The sequence below is a fragment of the Manduca sexta genome, chromosome 28 (assembly GCF_014839805.1).
Source record: "Manduca sexta isolate Smith_Timp_Sample1 chromosome 28, JHU_Msex_v1.0, whole genome shotgun sequence".
Taxonomy (NCBI): domain Eukaryota; kingdom Metazoa; phylum Arthropoda; class Insecta; order Lepidoptera; family Sphingidae; genus Manduca; species Manduca sexta.
The window spans coordinates 8,989,583-9,010,180 of NC_051142.1; the positions used below are offsets into that span (position 1 = coordinate 8,989,583).

Here is a 20,598-nt window from a genome sequence, read left to right on the forward strand (position 1 = left end):
GATGTTTGTTTGAAGTAAACGCAGAAACAGATAAACGGATTTGGATGAAATTGGTACACAGGCAGACCATGACACATAGGGTAATTTGCTCCCATTAGAAATAATGATATTTTTTATACCATTGGCCCTGGCGTCATGCAGGTGATAATCATAAAAGTATGTTTTAGGGACTATTGTAACAGGAAAGGCTTTTCACATGGGCGAAGCCGTGAGAAACACCTAGTTATAAATATAGTCATTTACTAAGGCTATGCCTAATCAGACATTGGACCAACAGAGATGGTAAAAACATATTTAATCTTTTATATATATTATACGCTTATTTTCTAACCCACTTCAAGAATATTTCTATGAAATGCCTATGAGTTCTAATGTCTTTTACCATAATAAAAAAATTGCACACTTACCGCCATATGTGATGTACAGCCTGTAGTGCGCAGGCGCAGCGGGTCTCAAGCGCACCCGCGCGCTGTGTCCGTCGTCGCGTACGTCGAGCGGCAGCCGCACGCGTCGCTCTCCCAAAGCTTCGCACACTACTTCTAGTTCTCCGACACCTGCGTCTTTTGTTACCACTGAAAAGTAATAAGCAAACGTAATATTACTGAAACAAAAATTTGGATTACTCCGTAATCGATTCTCAGTAGGCAGGAATTAAATATGAAAAACTAACTTTTTCTTTTAATTTGTAATCTACAAATCCTGACAGTGTATCTAGTAATATATAATCTATTGATAGTTATGAGTAACCGTAACTATAGGAAGGGCTCCTAATCAAGGAAATAAAAAAAAATGTACCTGTGAAGTTTATCGGTGTGTGCGCCACGATGTTCCCGGTGGGGAGGCCCGATACGATAACTCGGTTCGGATCGAACGAGTCGCACGTGTACGGACTACCAGATACCGGTTTCGATAGATGTAATACCTCTGTAAAAATATTAAATGTATATTATTATTATTATGGACTATTTGTGTGACATGACAAGTTTTATCGTATATAGGTAAAAGGGTTTGAAAAATATATTTAAGAAAAAAAGTATTAGACACCAGGTTTGGGCATAATTTCCATAACGTACGACATGTTAGAGAAGATATGGTTTGCTAGTATAAATAAAATGTACTTATTTAACGCAGAAAATTAATCACGATTTATTCTACTCTAAATCCCGTTATATTTACTTACCTATCGTGCTTTGTCCAATTTCATTGATGGTGAACTCAGCTTGCAATAGTCCAGATTTTGTTTGGTAGCATCTCACTGGTAGTGCTCTCGAGCCTGGCCCGGAGACGACCACGTCGAACTCCCTCGCCGGCCGGCCGAGCGTGTCGATACTGAACGACGCTACTTTATTCACTTGTGCCTGGTACAATCCTAGTCCTGACGCAGCTACCTGAGCAGAAAGATATATATTTAATATCACTCGAAGATTTTCATACGCTAGACAAGCAGGTGCTTGACGATAAGCACCAAGACTGTCCATAACGATAAAAAATAAACATTCCGTGATATTGTGCTCTTTTTACTCGAAAATTCTTTAGGTCCCATTCCAATTACTTTTACATTCCCCTTACTTTCTATTAAAACTAGCAATGCATGTCTGTGATTTTTCTGACTTAGCGGGAGCGTTTTTAGTAGTGAGACTACTTATTACATGACTGATTTAATAGTTAGTCAGCTAATACTACTACTATGGATAAAATTATTGTTAACCTCCTGTCCGTGGTGCGGCGGCTGCACGTCGACGACGAGCGGGTCCCTCTGTACGGGCGTGCCGCTCCACAGCAGCGTGACGCGGTGCGGCGCGGCGCGCGCGGGGTGCCACACCAGCTCCTGTCGCGCACCACCGCGCCGGCGCACTGAGTGTGGCACCACTGCGCCGCCGCACGTCACACGGCCCGACAGGCGGCCTGCGCCCGCGTTAGTCGTGCTAACTGGAGAACCACACATAATCTTATTATTAAAAGCCATCAAGAGTCCCGCAAAAAACATATATTTCAGTTTTGTAGCGATATTAGGAACACCTCTATTCCTCGAACCCTGCCCCTGCGCCCGCGACCAGGGTCGGCACGACTTGCGGCTCGTGCCCGTGCGCCACGTTAATTCTACTCCAGATATCGCCAAGGCAATGTGTATTCCGCGGTCAATTAGCGCCGGGCGTCTCGTGCGTGGAGCCGGTTTTATAAATTTATCATTGTACGTAAATACGCTATATGTGTTTTGGTGTGTAATTCATATCGGGAATTAATGTACCGCTATAGTTTTACGCTTATTTATGATAGCTGGAAAATTACCAAATGAATCACAAGTTATAGAAAGAAATTCACAAGATACCCAAAACAATTTCGAAAGTATGTAAAACCGGCCAAGAGACATTAGGGCCTTATAACAGAAGATTATATGTTAATTTTCTATATGGACGCAGTGCCACTCTTCTAATAATCAAGTGCAGTGGATTCATAACATAGTGCCCGTATAAAAGAAAAAATAAACACTCACCAGTAAGTATAGCCGGTCGATGTGCCACCGCGTCACCGATAGACAACACTTTGACAGCGGTCGCGTCCACCGCTTCTACCTCAGCTATGGGACCCTTCGGGCTCCTCACCACGTATCTACCGACTCTGTTCGCGGGGAATGTTAACAAGCCGGTGTCTTCAAGGTTTGCTTCTGTGACGCGCGTGCCAGTGGGCGACAGGACATCGACGTCGGTGAGACTTTCATCGATTTCCACTGCCGCGACGCTTCCTAGAAAGAAACGTTGTAATTTATTTAAACCAAATATTTAAAGAATATTTACAAAAAAAAGGGTCCATATTGACAATCATTTAAATGTAATGAAAGATTACATTGATACCGTAGTAGGGCAGAAAAAACTTGTTGCAAAAGACAATATCTATAAAATTATCAAGATATTTAATATTCTTACCTATCTGCACATACGTATGAGGTTCGTTGACACGGCATACAAAAGGGCTGCCCGGTACGGGCTGCTCGTTGAATGTGACGGACACCCGGTGTGGCTCTCGAGACACGGGCACGAACGTCACGTCATACAGACCACGAGCTACCGCTACCACCTGTGCGTCAACAGAACCAATTAATTCTTATAATCTATCACCTCCCCAGATCAGTACATTATGGAAGTCAGATGGTATAAAAACGTGACCTATTCCGTAAAACGAATACTTTACACAATATTTTTAAGATTTCCATCGATTAAAGTCAGAGAATTGTTAATTAGCGTGTTATAAAATTGTTCACAATACCTCTGCTTTAACTGTAGTGGTGGGCGTGGAGACGACCAGTTCAAGCGTTCCTTCGCCGGCGCCGGCCGCGTCCACACTGAACGTGACGGGTTTTCCTATCTCCACGCCGCGCTCTTCGTCCACACCCTCGTCCAAACTCAGCCCTTCTAACGTGCCTTCTAGTTCTACAAGTAATAGTTTTTTTTAGTTTGTATCATGGACTCCAAAGGTTATTGTATTTATTTAACTAGATCTGTATGATAATATAAACAATAGGGGACCGGACAGGTATTACCAAAAAATCTGAAATTTAGTTTAAAGTAAAGTTTGTAATATTAAAAATATTATCTCATATTTGTTTTTGTAAAAGAGTTGTGATTTGTATTTTTAAATCAATAAATAAAATACAATAATTATAATATTTTTAGTCTATTCTTTACGGCAAATGAAACACCAATCGCGGCGCATGACGTCACACGTGGGTAAAATGTAAACAAACAGACGTCATCTGGATGTCATACCGCGTTGTGTTATTTTAATGCTTTAAAGGTGTTTTTTGACACAGAACTGCTCTAATAATTAATATTAATTTATACGGAACGTTGTTACTATCTTCCAGCTTAACGTTTACAAATTGTTTAATCGTTAATCATAATGGACCGCAAAAAATATCGTTGGTGCGTCGTACCTGAATGTAATAATACTTCTATATCTTTACCAAACAAATTATTTATTGATGTACCACGAAAAGCAGATATACGAATAAAGTGGTTGCAGTTAGCAAGACGAACCTACGACGGAATGTCTGCAGACTCACCGATTTAGTTCTGTGAGGATCACTTTGATGTAAGTAAATAAAAAATAGTGTTTCGGTTTAAAATAAATTGATGAATATTTCAATTAATTAAATCATTTGTACACCCACGGAGATTATGGTTATGAGATGTATTTATTTATGTTTTAGCTGCCACATGATATGGAATAGAATATGTATTTATATAGAATTCTGGTTGTTACACAGTAACCTGAGATTGCCTGAGATTAACACGGTCTATGCAGTGTTGCCAGATCATAATTTCTCTTTACCCCAGGATTATTTGGAATTTAAAATTTTACGCTTAAACCAATCATAAATAATTCGGTACTTTTTTTTCTATATCCTTATCTATGCAGACGCCACTTCTTTCTTCACTTCCACTTCAATAATTATCTCATTTTATTAGGAACAACTAGCTGTACACGAAAATTGTATTGAATAAAAAATTATAATTGTTTCATGGCCTACAATTTTTGTAGGAAACATCTTTCTCTTAGCTCAATATTTATTACAATACCGTGAAACAATAGCTTTACTACCTTAATTCGTAGAATTACCCCAAAAATTACCATAAAAAATACCCTGCTGATTCAGTTTTACCCTAAATCTAGGGTAAATAACCCTAATCTGGCATTATTGAATCACTGTTCAAATGACAAGACGTGTCAAGTTGCTTTATCCACGTATGACGTCACACGAGACGAAATGACATAATGTAGCGTTTGCGCGGGAATTATAGCTATTTAACATTTAGGCATGGTTTTATGTACTTTTTAAGCTTTATTTGTGCAAAATACTATTTTTCTTGGCTATTTATATCCACAATGATCAATTTAAAACACCTTCTGAAAATTTGTCCGGTCCCCTATTAATATTTTAAAAATAATATTACATACTCAATATCTCTCTATTTATAACAATGCAACAGTAACTACATTTATTGAGTAGCTACTCCCATTATAGGTTTTAGTTATAAAATATAGTGACCTCCAGGGCCGAGGCCGGTGACGCGGACCCTGCGCACGTCGTACACGTTGCACGTGAAGGGCGAGCCGGGCACGGGCCGGCCGGCGCACGTCACCTGCACGCTGTGGCGCCCCACCGCGTCCGGCGTGTACGTGGCAGTGTAGCGCCCCTCGCCCGCCGCTGTGATGCGCGTGCGCACGTTGCTGCCGCCCGGACCCGTCACGTATACCGTCGGTTCGCCTGCTGAATACAAAGGTTTTATGTTATGTTTTATTTATATTTAAAGAAATATATGCATATATCAATATTTAGTTTGTGTATAGTAATGCAAATAAAGCCCAAAATATATTCGTAAATAATCAAACATTTTGCCTGTTTTGTTAAAAATACACAGCATATTATAATTTAATAAAAAAAATAAAACCATTTTAGAAAATTATACGCACATCGACATTTCAAACACTCCAAGAACGTCGAACTTAGATATGTCTCAAGGCACATTTAAGATTAAAATATTCCTCTAGTTCTATCGCGATTGTGGTAAAGAACAATTAAGTGCATAATACAATAGTGTTTGTCAACATGTTGTAGGTGTACAAACATACTATATCATTTCACACCTGAACAATTATTGAAGTAAGTGTTGTTTACTCATTTAAATGAAAATAGTGTAAACATCTTTCAAACAAAAGTGAGGAATATTAGTCACTTTTAGAATATTTTATATTTATAAGGATACACAAAATATTAACATAAGTATTTATGTCCTATCTTTACTGAAAATTAAGTATGAGTCCTGAGACAGCCATCATTGAAATCATGCCTATAATATTATATTTATGGACGGTATAATGTTAGCGAAAAAATATACTTTAGTGGTGTAACTGAAGTAATATTAGCGCATCTTACCATCAATTATAAATTATCGATTATGCTAATAAAAAAAATCGAATAGAAAATAATAATTATAAATTAAAAAATTATGTACAGCATTAAAGCACTTTTAAACGAATAAAACAAACAACAGATTTACTGCTGGTTAATTGCTTTGAAATATTAAGAAAGCACTATGTTACTTAGACAGCTACGACAGGGCTCATCTTAAATTTTATAAAATATAGTGATTATGTTCTTGGTAATCAACTAAGTATACTTCATGGATTAGTAATTTTTGCAAAACAATATAGAGATTTTTACTATGACACAATGAGACTATACATACTGTTGAATCCAGTGAGTTGTATCTCGGCGGGGTCTCCGCGCGGCGTGGAGGCGAGGCCGGGCCCGGCCGCGCGCGCGTCCGCCGCCGCCGCCGGCGCCGACACCGCGCACGTGAACGGCGAGCCCGGCACCGCGTGCCCGTTGAACCGCACCGACAGCGTGTGCGGAGCTGCTTCTACTGGCTTGAAGTTTACCTGCACGCAATGTAAAGCGGCGTTGACATTAGCAAGAAAACATGTAGAAGTTATCTTTCGCCACCGCGTTGTGTGGAAATTTAAACAAAAGATGTTTCAAGGTGAGTGAGGGCAGTACAATGCCACTACAGTTATTAATTCACTTTAGGTGGATCGTCGTGTCGCTTACCAGTAGGCGAGCAGTTTGCTAATCATTAATTTGTATAAAACAGGATGACATTTGAGAGTAGCCAATAAAACGCTAAAAATTGTGTTAAAATAAAACTTACCTTGAACCTCGCATTCCCTTCACTTTGCACGTAATTCGGTACATTTCTACCATTAACTGCAACTATAATCTCCAAGTTGCCAGCACCTGGATCATGATTTTTTCAGAATAAAAAAAAAATAACTAATATTTATTTCAATCAATGCACCTTTTAGCTAAGTTAAGTATGTATTTACCGGCATGCGAAGCGTTGATGGTAAAGGACACAGGCCTGCCGACGACGCCGGGCGATATGTCGGTGACGTTGACGCGCGCCGCGCTGTACGCCTTCACCAGGAACGGACTGCCTTCCACGTGACCACCCATTGCGCCCGCGCGCACCTTAAACATCATATTGCTTCTTCATAAGTACACTTATTCATTTAAACACGCTAGCAATAATATATTTGTTCTTGTACTAACTAGTCAATTATGGGATTCATGTGACAGTAGGTTCATAAAATGTTATTTATTACTGTTGATAATGTCCGCTCACATCGCGAATATTTTGCTTTATTTTAACACATTAAGAAAGTTACCTTTTTCTATTTACCTCTATACTATGATCCCCAACATCGACTGGCACGAAAGAGATGGTGTATCTTTTGCTGGCTTCATTTTCACCAATTGTTTCTTCGGCTGATACCTGAAAATAATCGAGCTTAATAATGACAAATAAGACAGCATACACGCCAAATTAAAAAAAAAAAGCACCCTGAATAGGTATATGCGAGCAAAGTGGCTTGTAACAGCATGTATAATTTATTTTTAAATCTCTTACTTGCACAGGTACTGGTCGTCTCGCCGGGCCGAGTACTTCGACGTGCGGAGACGTCGGCGAGTCGACGCTGAACGTGTACGCGTCGCCCACCGACACCTTGTCCGGGGACTCGCCCGACCCCGCGCCGATCACCCGCGCCGGCGCCGACACGTGACATACAAATGGACTACCTGAGTAGAAATTGAATACGCTGTATAAATATATAGCTTTTGCTCAGTAAAAAGAAATAAAAGCTATCTGTGTTCTAACTGTTACTTAATTATATTTTTTGGACAATAATGTAAAAGCTTGCTTGTTAATTCATAATCACAGAGAATTATATTGACTAAGAGATGAAATTTTATAATTAAAAAAGTTTTTTTCATTTTTAATAGAACAGAAACTATCAGTTTGTTCGTCTGATAATTTTAATATCCCAATTTTAGTATGCTTACCAGGCACATGATCTCCGTTGAACCTCAGCTCGACTGTATGCGGCCTGGGATCCCGCGGTGTGAAGCTGATTGCGTATGTGTGCGCTCCTTGCGCCGCGGCAGCCGTCGGCACGCGGCCTCCGTTAACTGTCACTTCCAAATTACCCGGACCAGCCGCCATTGTTTCCACTGAAACAAGAGTTTTAGTTAAACTTAGTAACAAAAAGAGTGAAATAATAAAGATGAATTTGATCTTATTATTCCGTGAGTCGGCAAACCGCTAGTCCGTTATGTATAATAAACTAATTGTATATTTGAACTTACCTAAAAATGTGACAGGTTTTCCGACCGTGCCATGGGCTACGTCTTTCACCCTTATAGCTGTTACATCATACACCTGTAAAAAATAATAAATTAGCATTATTTTGTAGGTCTTTATATTATCTGTGTTTTAATTCAACAATTTTAAGTTCTATATTTTCGAAACAGGTGTTATGTGACACCAGGCATGTTGTTACTAAATACAAAAGGAGTTATATAGTAAGTAATGCAACGTTAAAATAATATGTATATAGATAGATTCATCACCTTCAAATGGAAGGGGCTGGCCGGTATGGGCACGGAGTCGACGAGAACGTTGAGCCGATGCTCGCCGACGGCGCGCGGCACGAACTCTGCGCGGAAGGCGGCGGGCCCGGCTGACGACACCGCCGCGGGCACGGATGCGCCGTTGGGACCTGCGCGTGCGCAACGCTCAGCTCACCGCCCCGCCCTAACCCCGCCCGCACCACCACGCTAACACTCCTATCGATGTTAGAAGTTAGGGCGAAGCGAATGAGCTGATTTTTTAAATGAATGTTACGTGTCTTCGTGTTATTACACTATTCCTTACAACCTGAAAATGTTCGATCCGATATCTCATTACTATAATATGATATACGTAATTGGGTGTTTCTAGACACTACATAAATCGATGATATACATAATTAAATATGAAAATATTAAATAAGTTAGTAAAATTAAATACAACTTGTATTAATATGTGAATTTTGTTAGTTAGCGAAGCGATAACGATACTACATCTTGTATTAATGATTCCTATATATTATTACAAAATAATCGTAAGTCATCTCATCTAAACGCCTGTTACTGTGTCCCTACATATTAATATGTACTGTATTAGAAATGTTCGGGCTGTCCTATACATATCGACCCTTTCTTTCATTTATATTGGCCTGTAAAAAGAATCAAATATTTTTACTTTCGTTAGTTCAAAATTATTTTTACTATGTTTGGTACATATTTTATTACAAGCATATGCTATGTGAGTATTGTTAGATACAGAAAATAACAATATCATGATAATAATATTATGTATAAACAAATAGCACAAGTCGGCAATTATAATTCTTGCGCTAATATTAATTATAAAAAATTATTATTGATTTCCTTGTACAAAGATGAATGCTGTGGTTAATAGTAACTACATAATGTGAGCGGTCACCAGAGTAGTATTTACAATGAACACTGTTTATTTTAACATGTTTAATTGCCAAACTGTAATGCAATGAAATATTTCATTTTTGTTATGAGCGACATCTGACAATATCATCAATATGATTCTCACCGTTTTGTCAGCAAAGGCAAAGATGTAAACTCACCCTCAACATTGACTTCAATCTGGTCAAGTGTGGCTGTTGGGTGGTGGAGTGTGAGGGCTGCTGGTTGGTGCAGTGGTGCCGGGCCGGGGACGGTGACCCGCGCCCCCCCGCCGCTCCCCTCCGACACTGCGATAATAAGGGGGCAGCCCGGGACCCGCATCTGTATACAAATTATATGAATGGGATTATATGATGGTTAACAACATTAATGTACACATGCCCCATCATTTTGCAATTCTGTGGATCTGAACCAAGCATAATTTATTTGATAAAATTAAAAAAAAAAACAAAATATATACTAGTACATGTTAATGTAGAAAATATTTGTAATGATGGAAAAAAAATCTGATGTCATACCTTATTGAATGACACATTAACAACATGGTCACATGCTTCTGTTGGAGTGAATGACACAGTGAACCGAGCATTTCCCTGAAAAGAATACAATGGTTATAAGTATGGTAAATTGCAATTGGTAAGATAAAAACTTACCTTGTGTATTAAAATTATTCAACAAATCATGTTAAATTTTTTAATATTTTAATGTATCTCACTAAAGAACTACAATATATGGCCGATGAGGAAAAAAATCAGTTGTCTCACCAGTGGATGAACTTGCGTGGGTATGTTTAGCCCTCTGGCTGCAACAGTGATCTCAAGGTTTCCCTCTCCAGCTTGTGCGGCATCAACAGCTAACTGCACGGGCACTCCCACACGAGCTGATGTCCCTCCAGAAACACTTACTAACTTGCCATCATAAGCTTTGCACACAAATGGTGTTCCCTGGAAGGAATTATATAGATTTTGGTGATTATAGTTACAAATTTAATATATTGTTATTGTAGATTTATAGGCAAAAGAAACAATGGTTTTGATTCATTTAAAACAGGTCAGACTTCAGATACATCTTATTACTATATGTATTCATTTAAACATACATAGTTCACACAGAATTGACAGACAATCTATGACAGAATTGTGTGATACATTGAAATTGGTCATCCCCGATTTATTTCAGAGGTTCTTTTTAATACAATTCACAATATTCACCGGCACTGGCTGATTATTGTAAGTAGCAGTAAGTGTGTGTGGTCCAACGTTCTTGGGTGTGAAGGAAGCTATTAAGCCAGATATAGCATCGCCAGTGAGCTGCACGGGGACGTCTCCGCGGGGCCCGCGCACTGTCATCGACAGCTCGCCTCCAGACGAACCTTCTACTCGCACAGAACATGATGCTAACTCACCCACCGGCACCAGTTCTAAACAGAAGTTGAAATTTGATAAGTTTGTAGTTCTTGCAAATAATAGAAGCAAATGTATGAATATTACATTTTATATGAAGATGTTTACATTGTTATAGAAAGACGTTTGGCGTTGAGTAGATCTGCAAAGTACAGCACAGATTTTGATTTCGATTTTTAGTCTTGACTCAAATCGCATATCAGAAGTCAGCTGTTTCGAGACACAATAATATGACGACAGATAAAAAGTGACATCTAAGACAGACAGATGACGTTGACAGTTGATTCAAATCGATGGTCATGCACCTAATATCTAAATCGATTTCATTTGTAATATCATCATTTAATTAGATTCATCATAAATAATCATTTAATTTCCCAATTACTTACAAAGTAAACTATTATGATATGAGAATATAGGAATAACAAGGCATACCAATTTGTGCAGTATCGATAGTGACTCTCTGTGCTGGAGCCACATTGAAAACGAATGGCGATGAAGGCACAGGTTCTCCATTGAATTTTATGTCGACGCGGTGTGGTGTTGCGGTCTCGGGCCGCCAGTACACCAAACACTTGCCACCACCTACCACCTGTAAAAAACAATAAATGTACGTCGAGGAGTTATTGAAAAATCGTTCGGTTCTGGGTGGACATAGGCTTGTAGGTACTTGCAACGAACAATATTAAATTAACTAATTAGGATTATTTTGACTAAGATCATTTATAATTATAAATTTTGTAGGTTTTTAACATCTTAAATAATAGCCTTCGATAATTTCTGGGAAAAGGTGAGTGATAATTACGGTATTAGGTAAATCAATAAATTAGGCATACGGCTTGCTTGTTCAGTTGTTCAGTTCTAGTTGGTAAAAAATGTTTTTAAAGTTTCTTGCATAAATATTAAATTTAATAATTAACACGCATTCACGCCTTATATATTGGCAGAGGCGTACCTGGTACACCCACTTTCTGGCGTGTGTAATTCGTCCCATGAAGTGATGGGAGCGAGCTTATCACCATATCGGTCACAACTTCTAGACTCTGAGCTGATACTGAATAGAAAAACCCAATATTGCATTGCCCGACCCGGGGATCGAACCCAAGACTTCAACATTGCAGTCGTACCGTGATACAACTACACATTACCCTTCATCATCATCATCAGCCACATAAAGTTGATTCCTGAACGTAGGGCTCTCCATAGAGATTTCCAGACGGACGTGTCGAAAGCGGCCTATATCCAGCATGTTCCTTACGACCTTCATCAGGTCGTCTGTCCACCTTGCAGGTGGACGTCCAACGCTGCGCTTGCCCTTATTTGGACTAAATATTTCGCAGCGTTTTCGTATGGACATCTACATATATGATACATCAGAGATTGAAAAAAATGAGGTTACGCTAACATGCGTTCGTTTGCGAAAACGGACATGCCTAAGTTGGTAGGTACTTAAATAATTTCCTAATTCTAAAATATATTCTTAATGGTCTAGATATAAGGCATGCGACTGTTGATGTAACATAAGTATCTAAGTGAGTTTAGTTTTGCAATTTCATGAGTTTGATTATTTTTGTTGAAAATAAAACATGATTTTATCTTGACCCCGTGTCTCATTGTAGCTACCTATCTAACCAAACTGACTGGTAATTGAATAACTGGTAATGTTACGAATTCCCGTTAAGAGCTTGTAAATTCCATCAAACACAATTGATTTTGTCCCATGAAGCCCTATCCGGAACTCAACAGTTTTCGAGCAAGTTAGGATTTAATGAATATTGAGACTTACAGACAACACTTATCAGACCAAATGAATGTATAAGAAAAGTAATCTAATATTCATAATTTGCAGTATCACAAAATATAAATGTATATTTAATAATTAACTTGCAGTGTTGCCTTAACAACTAACGGTAAATCAATCGCATGTATGGAAGATTACAATATTATCATAATTTTATACAGAGGGTATTATAAGGTATAGCCATCTCATAGGTATCCTATTGTTCGCGTTTTATATATTCAATATTAGGAGTAATATATCAGGAACCCTTACTTTATGAATACATAATAGTCACTTATTATAACAAAGTACCTATTATGATGTGTTTTTGATAATTTTAGGTAGGGCATATATTATTAAATCATTAACATATTTTTCACCGGTTATTTATTGCCCTTTAATTTAATTTGTGTGGTATATATATTATGTGTAAGACAGCGGGTAGCTGCATTTGCTTGCAAACTGCCTAATTGATTAGTTAATCAATAAATGTATAAATAATATATGGTTGCATTTTATTGATTACACATCAGTAACTAAAAAATCAAATGTTAACAGCCTCTTTTGATGTTATAATTCCGTATCTGCTTAAATTATAATAATCTATAAATCTTAGTACCTAGCGTCCCATGTAGCTTGTAAGGGTGTGAGTTTCATTATGATTGCGTCCCGTGATCAGGGTTCAGTAATTTTATCGAGAAGGTATATATAATTACTTTTTATGTTATTGGTGATTGTGATCAAGGAGAGTTATCTTTGCCTAAACAAATATCTCTACTCCGGCTTATATGAACCGAAATATATTTATTATTAACCACTTTCTAAGATATTATCTACTAGATCCATTATTTTAAATCTTTTTATATTTTATAAAGATATATCACGCATTTGCCATTTCATACCACTAAAATACTTGACCTATTACAGCCAAGAACATAAATGAAAAAAAAGTACTTTAAAATTAATTTACATGTTTGAAATAAGGGTCGGTATGTACTACGTACATGATATAAAGTTAATAAAGTTACACGTTTAAAGCTTACCTGTACGTGATTAGGGACCTCTCCCTCATTTATTGAAATTTCTAACTGGCCTTCGCCGGCCGCGCTCGCATCCACTGAAATTATTAAGGGCATACTTAACGTAATACGATAGGGTGCGCGATAATAAGAATAAATCCTATTACATGGGTTAAAAATTACGTGGTTTTAATGAGATATTCTAGTTTGTTGGTATTGCATAGAGTAAAAACAGTTGCTCTAACAAATACTAGCACAAATACAAACTAGATATTAAAACAAATATGCTAATTTATAGATGGCAAAAGTTCATTATCGATATATTATATGTATGTATCTATTTATTTTTCATTTGTAATTAAATTGTGATTTTTTAACATATGAATGTTAACATAACCTATAGTTATTCATAATATAGAGTAAGATACGTTCTATTAACTAAGTAAACTGGCGTTCTTGCAAAACAATACAATATAGGTAAAAGATTGGAATACAATAAGGTAAAAGCAACGAAAAAATAAAGTTACATAAGTCGCCTATTTACAAAAACATAAAATCCATTCATACCTCTAAACTGACATTGCTGTCCGACCACAGCGTTGCCTAAGTCGGTGACTTTAATCAGGCTGGCGTCATACACTTTCGCAACCAGCGGACCTCCGGCGAGCTTATCGTCTGCTATGGAAACCTGTAAACAATACTTATTTAAGCACTAACGACATGCGGACGAATGGGTTTAATTTAAACGGTTCCCAAGAGGAATAACTTTCAACAATATAAAGTTTTTGTCCGCAAGTAAAAATAATTACTAGTATGTATGCCAGAATATATAATATAAACAATTAATTGATTAATTACTTTAACCACCCACAATTAATGAATGTGAAGTGTAAGAAAATTATAATATTGTTAATAAGTGTTTAATTTATTGAATATGAGTGCTCTGACTTAATTATAAAAAGCTATATATGAAAACTTCCTATCCAATCATGGTAAGATACATGAAAATAAGAAACGCGCTCCCATCAACAAAAATTTCATATGAAGAGTGCATGAATCTACTTATGTTTGCTGAACGCATAAAATTCGGGAGGGTGACAGATACATAAATATCAGAGACCTTTAGAGGTTAAGGTCAAAGTTCTTCCTTCATTTGACATTTACGATCCAGGTAGCGGGATATATATCTTGTAATGCTTTACTTACAATATTTATTTGGAATATGTGATTTATTTTAGCCCAGGAAGGAGTTACAATGCTCATGTTATATGCTCACGAGTTATTTTATATTTAAACTTTATTTTAGAAAACGAGCGTATCTAATAATGTGATAGTATAACGCATATGAGCTATTGAAATGATGATGATAAAACGAATGAAGTAAGATTACTTATACTTGTATACTAAGTTCATTCGTAGATACGAATGAACTTATTGATTTTTAGCGACAACTCACTTCACGTATATTTGATTGCTTTTCCTAAAAAGCCATGAAACAAATAATTTTTAACTATTTTTTACGCAGTAATCATACGAAGACTCTACCAAATACCAATAGTATTATACTAACATTAATTGTGGCTGGACTAATACATTTTTTAAGTTTTGTTAGTGCTTAAAACACTACGGGTCTTACATCTATAAGATGTGTGCCAACTTCTTCAGGTGTGAACTCGATGCGGTACAATCCTGGTCTCTCCGCCACGTCCAAAACTCGCACATTCACTGGCCGACGAGATGGTGCTGTCACCGTCACTCCAACCTGAGGCAAAGAGTACTAATTAAACCAGTCTGTAGAATTATGTAGATACTCTTAAACTAAAATTTACTTAGCGAAAACTCAGTGAATTCTAACTACTCGGAACAGAAAGAAGTATTAAGTATATATACGAAAGAAGAACGAAAAAGAAGAAAAGAAGAAGGAAGAAAGAAGAAACAAAGATAAAAAATTAAAAACATAAAATCCTACATAACATAAACAATATTAATATTATACCTAAATTTATAAATTTTAAAAATGTATAGTGTCAACCGTTTTAATATTTCTAATTGATCTGTATCATAAATCTTGCCTTGTCACGACATTCGATTTAAATTGCTTTAATTTGTTATTTAGCTACTAAAAAGGTCGCCCTAATTAAAGCAAAATTTTAATTTGATGTCAGCTGAATTTCTAGCTTTCGGTATTTTATATTTTCTCCTTGTGCTAAATTACTTCCAATAAAATTGCAGCTTTTGTCACATTTAAAAATAAAATGTAACATGCTTTATGATAATAATGATCTTTTTTATAGATTTAACGGACATCATACGTTCTCGGGTGAACCACTGAGGGTAGTCCCTTATTTTTTTATAAAATGGCGTCCCGCTAGATCGCAGGTAAAAATTTATAAATTAGATTTCTTTTGGCGTGTAGTATGAAAAGAGGCTATCCTGTTAGTATCTCGGTTGTGCACGGCACTTGTTTAATGTAACTAGTGAAGTGTTGGACGAACTAAAGTGAAATGAAGGGACGATCTGTAGATTTAATTATCGGGTCGTCGGGGACACCACTTTACATCCGCTGCGTTACACGCCGTGTCACACTCGAATGAAGAGAATTAATTGAAACATTGAAAACAGGTGTGCCCCGTAGGTGTAAAACATTGATATTCAATATAGCATCACTGATGAGTGCATATTGATATTTCGCGCACGAACTCTTTTGAATTTTCAATTGAACAATTCGTGGCACTCGTATTTTACACTGGTACATTATCTCGAGCTCATCCCGCTTATGTCGTAGTTGAAACAATAAATTTATGGACATCCAATGATACCGAAGCTGTATTTGGAAGCTGTTAAAAGAATTTTTTGAGTTCTTATTTTCAGACAAAAAATACTATCTACGGACTATGTTTTTGAAATACATTTAGGATAGATTAGATAATGAACAACTTTTAGATATATTAGAATATTATATTTTTGTATTTCCACTTGAAAAAAACTAGTCGAGAAACTCTTTCTGTGTTGTTTAAATTGCGATAAAGTATAAAACACATAGTTGTGGTTAATGATTCATTGTTAAAGATACATACATCGTTTTTGTTAAATGTGACAGCGCCTGGTGATGTGGAGATCTCGAATACGGCCGGCACTCGCGCGGGGATCAGTCTGGTCGGCTCCCCTCCGCCGCCGCCCGCCGGCCCCGCCATCACCTCTACCTTCCACGGGGAACCTGAACACACAGTATTCTTTAGAAATATCTAGAAAAAATACATTTACATAATTTCTCTGACTTGAACGTGACTTGCACAAATTCACTATTTTATAGTTATTTTGAGATAGTTTTAAATATCTACAACTGTCGTGTTATAACTTTGGATATCTATGAGATTAATGAGAAACCGGAACTAGATAACAGGGGTAATAAATCTCCGTATAACATGTCCGACTTTCCACGGTACGACGATAATTGTCAGCTTATACATATGATACAAACGCGATTTTAGATGTTGTACATTTATAATTAGATAGTTTTAAATGAACGTTATTATAGCTTAAATAGAATCGATCGTAATAGCTAGGATATATTATTAAATTATATAAAAATTTTGTAGTTATTATATTATATTTAAATTATTTTAATTGGCTCAGTTAAATTCCTTAAGTAAAACATGCTGTTTTTCAACATACTAGTAAGAACTTGCACTTCCGTGTGCATTAAATTTTTATGTAACATTAATAATTTAAAACACTAACATTGGTGTTCAGTGTTCACCATTTTATAGCTCCCTACTGAACTATCAAACTTGTATCTACCAAACTATTAACTATCAAACTTGTGTGAATACTTAACTAATAATAAAATTAATCTACTAAGTGCATAATCTAATTAATATTCCTACTTAAAAACTTATAACATCAACACTATCTGATCTCGGAAGAAAGTTTTACAACATAATAGAAAAGATGAAGTCGAAAATAATGTTATTATAGGTTGGATAAAAGTGTGTACACAGTATAATATCGTTATAAACATCGTCCGTGCAGATAATCCATCTTTCGCTGTGGTCTATTTTAGCTAGAGACGATGGATGACGTATCTATCAGGACGCGATGCAAGAAATCCATTAGAAATTATGCATCATTGATAGGAAAGTGTGTTTTACTTATACTGTATTTTACCTATTGTGTTCTTAAAGTACATCTTATGAACTTGCAGTATTACCACATATATTATTATAATATGCTGCATTGATTATCAATAGCATAATACCCGCAAAACTATGATTTATTAGAACAGAGCATCACAATAAGCCAGCACTAGTGCATCATTTATTTGATCTATTAGATATTGTATAATGAAACATGGAATTGTTATTCCGATCGTAGTAAAAGGTATTTCTATTACTACTATTACGCTTATGTATCTTTTATATATCTTTTTCTAGAATTACCTTCAAAATATTCAAGATAAAAAATACAGAGAGAAAAGAATGTCTTCGTAGAATGAAAGATACATAAGTATCTACGTACCTATAAGTCATATAGGTACATGCATCGTAAGCATTCATTTGTCAGTTCTTTCTTCAACACAAAGGTCGTCGATTATTAAAAGCCAGTCATTCCAGTTGTATAGATCATTACGGTATCATGCAACTGAATAAAATGACATTGAATACTAATTTGCCAATGACAAAAGTAGGCAGACAAGTGTCCAACCAAATGGTTGTAACATAGAATTAGTACCGTTGTACTTGTGAAATCGATGCTATTAGTTTTAGTATCCATGTCAAATGCTAATTTCTTAAAAAAAAGCGCTTTGTGTTACTTTCATAAAACATTCAATTGATCTTGGAATAGTCTTCGTTAAGCCTTATAATGTTACAAAATAAATATATTTTATAAATAGAAAGGATTTCCTAGATCTGCAATTTCCTTAGTAAAGTTGTTAGTCGTACTTATTTTATATTTTATTTATCTCAAAAGACTTTTTTAGAGGATCAATAAATTGTTACACACACATATATACTTATATGATAATGAATAATTCCTTATAAAAATGTTGTATAGAGTACCACCTATCTAAAATTTCATAAAATATATTAAAAGTATTGAAATTAAACTAATTTTCGGATTCTATCGCGGTAATTAGTGTTTTATTTTCTCTCGACGTTTCGAAGACTTTGCAGCCTTCATGGTCACGGGGGGGACTGGACTCTTCGAAACGTCGGGAGAAAATAAAACACTAATTACCGCGATAGAATCCGAAAATTAGTTTAATTTCAATGTCTAACATTCGCGTAAACATAAGAAATCATTATATTAAAAGTAGTTAATTAGGTTAATATTTTACGGTAGAGATAAACAAGTATAGTTTTTAAGCTCAATGTCCTTAGTACCTGGTGACTGGGAACATTAGATTCACAGCTAATCTATGTTAAGAGATCCGTGCTTGAGTACTAATTAAAAGTTATTTTCTAAGAATATTCTAGTATGCATAGAATACTGAAACACGTTTTTGTCGGTTGGTTTCCTTATTTCGCAGAAATATTTTATTGTTCTCGTAAAATATAATTTTAACTCGTTATTAAAGAATGCCATATTACGCTGTAGCAATGCGGACTTGTACCTGTATGTATTTTTGTATACAAAGTATATAATATGCCACTTTTTGTAATATTATCCACACGTATGCTATTTCCTGTAAAATACAGCCACAAGTACAAACCGTAAAAACAGAACAATATTGTGTTCGGACTTGAGTGAAATTAGGCAAATGTTTTCTTATTTTCCTCTATCGCTTCTTTTTATATTTCCAGTGAATGATACTTTCTGTCTCTCATTGGTCGACTATATTTATTTGGACTAGCACTTCACTTAACATAAGATGCAGTGCTGTCACTTAGATGTGCGAATTTAAAAAAGCTTACTCAGTGTCGTTAAACTGTTAGGTTAAATAAAATACCAAACATTATTTAAAAGTTCACTGACCTTTGAACAGCCATGACTCTGTGAGGATTTTATAAAATATTAAATAAAAACTATTTTCATAAAATATATGGAAGTTTTATTTTCGCTGGCACATATTTTTACAGCAAAAAATATTTTATTCAGAGAATATCGAAATAACAAAAATAGCATTGGTTGGTCAAGCTATTACGCGGCGTCGTGAAAATCTATTCTTCAACCACACCTATTTGGAAATCCACAACCTACGCGACGCCCTGCGTCTAATTATTTACATCAGCACCGTTATCTAACATACGAGTTAAATAACGGTGCTGATGTAAATAATTAGCCGCATTTAAATCCTCACCTACTTACACGGGCCTACCAGGTTAAGTTGTATTATCATCCTGAGTATAAAATAAGCAAGTGTATATAAAATAATCCTTAACATTCTTTAGTTTATCTACCGATTTTATTTCCAGCATTTATTACGCACCGAGCATACAACAAATAATATGTTTTTACATAATAGTTTATTTGTAACATTGGCATAAAAATATGACGGGTTATTGTTAGAAAATCTCTATCGACTTATACTCGTACATTCTACAAATCGGGTTAGTCTAGAGTGGTTACATTAAACCTCTACCAGTAGCCAAATTTCATCGTAAATTATATTTAACAAACTACAATTTATGAATGGAGCCAAAATGATGTAATCTTTGTATCAGGTTTAACATTATGACGGCAATAATCACAGTCCGAGATTCATTCAAGACAAAAGATGTCCATTATAAAATACATTATTACGATTTATAGCCAGAGTTGTCCTTGCAGCGGCGCATTTATCGCCCCTCGGTACAGCGGCGCTCTGTCCACTCGACCACGGCCACTAACGGTCAGATGGCGTAAATAATGAGTACAAATGCAGTTATTGATTGAACACAATATTGTCCGCAACGGAAAAGGTACCCGGGCAGACATAACAGCAAATACTGCTTCGAGGTGCGCAGCTATTTGAATATTGAATATAGGAACAGATAAAGGGTGTTTTTGTCCCATAAACTGATGAAGGCAAAC

The 20,598-nt window shown here is 36.2% G+C and overlaps 1 protein-coding gene across 1 annotated transcript in view; it reads right to left on the reverse strand.

Annotated features, from left to right (window-relative positions):
- Positions 1-20,598, reverse strand: part of LOC115449199 (filamin-A) — an 82,479-nt gene that overhangs the window by 7,007 nt on the left and 54,874 nt on the right. The window contains 25 exon segments of the mRNA XM_037444268.1: positions 408-572; positions 796-924; positions 1,181-1,388; positions 1,709-1,929; positions 2,495-2,743; positions 2,925-3,075; positions 3,265-3,428; positions 5,048-5,269; positions 6,249-6,441; positions 6,711-6,796; positions 6,886-7,030; positions 7,242-7,334; positions 7,470-7,639; positions 7,904-8,071; positions 8,207-8,279; positions 8,471-8,619; positions 9,544-9,703; positions 9,901-9,975; positions 10,147-10,326; positions 10,594-10,802; positions 11,221-11,377; positions 13,609-13,682; positions 14,152-14,272; positions 15,221-15,346; positions 16,662-16,801. Coding sequence (XP_037300165.1) covers positions 408-572; positions 796-924; positions 1,181-1,388; positions 1,709-1,929; positions 2,495-2,743; positions 2,925-3,075; positions 3,265-3,428; positions 5,048-5,269; positions 6,249-6,441; positions 6,711-6,796; positions 6,886-7,030; positions 7,242-7,334; positions 7,470-7,639; positions 7,904-8,071; positions 8,207-8,279; positions 8,471-8,619; positions 9,544-9,703; positions 9,901-9,975; positions 10,147-10,326; positions 10,594-10,802; positions 11,221-11,377; positions 13,609-13,682; positions 14,152-14,272; positions 15,221-15,346; positions 16,662-16,801 — 3,828 coding nt within the window.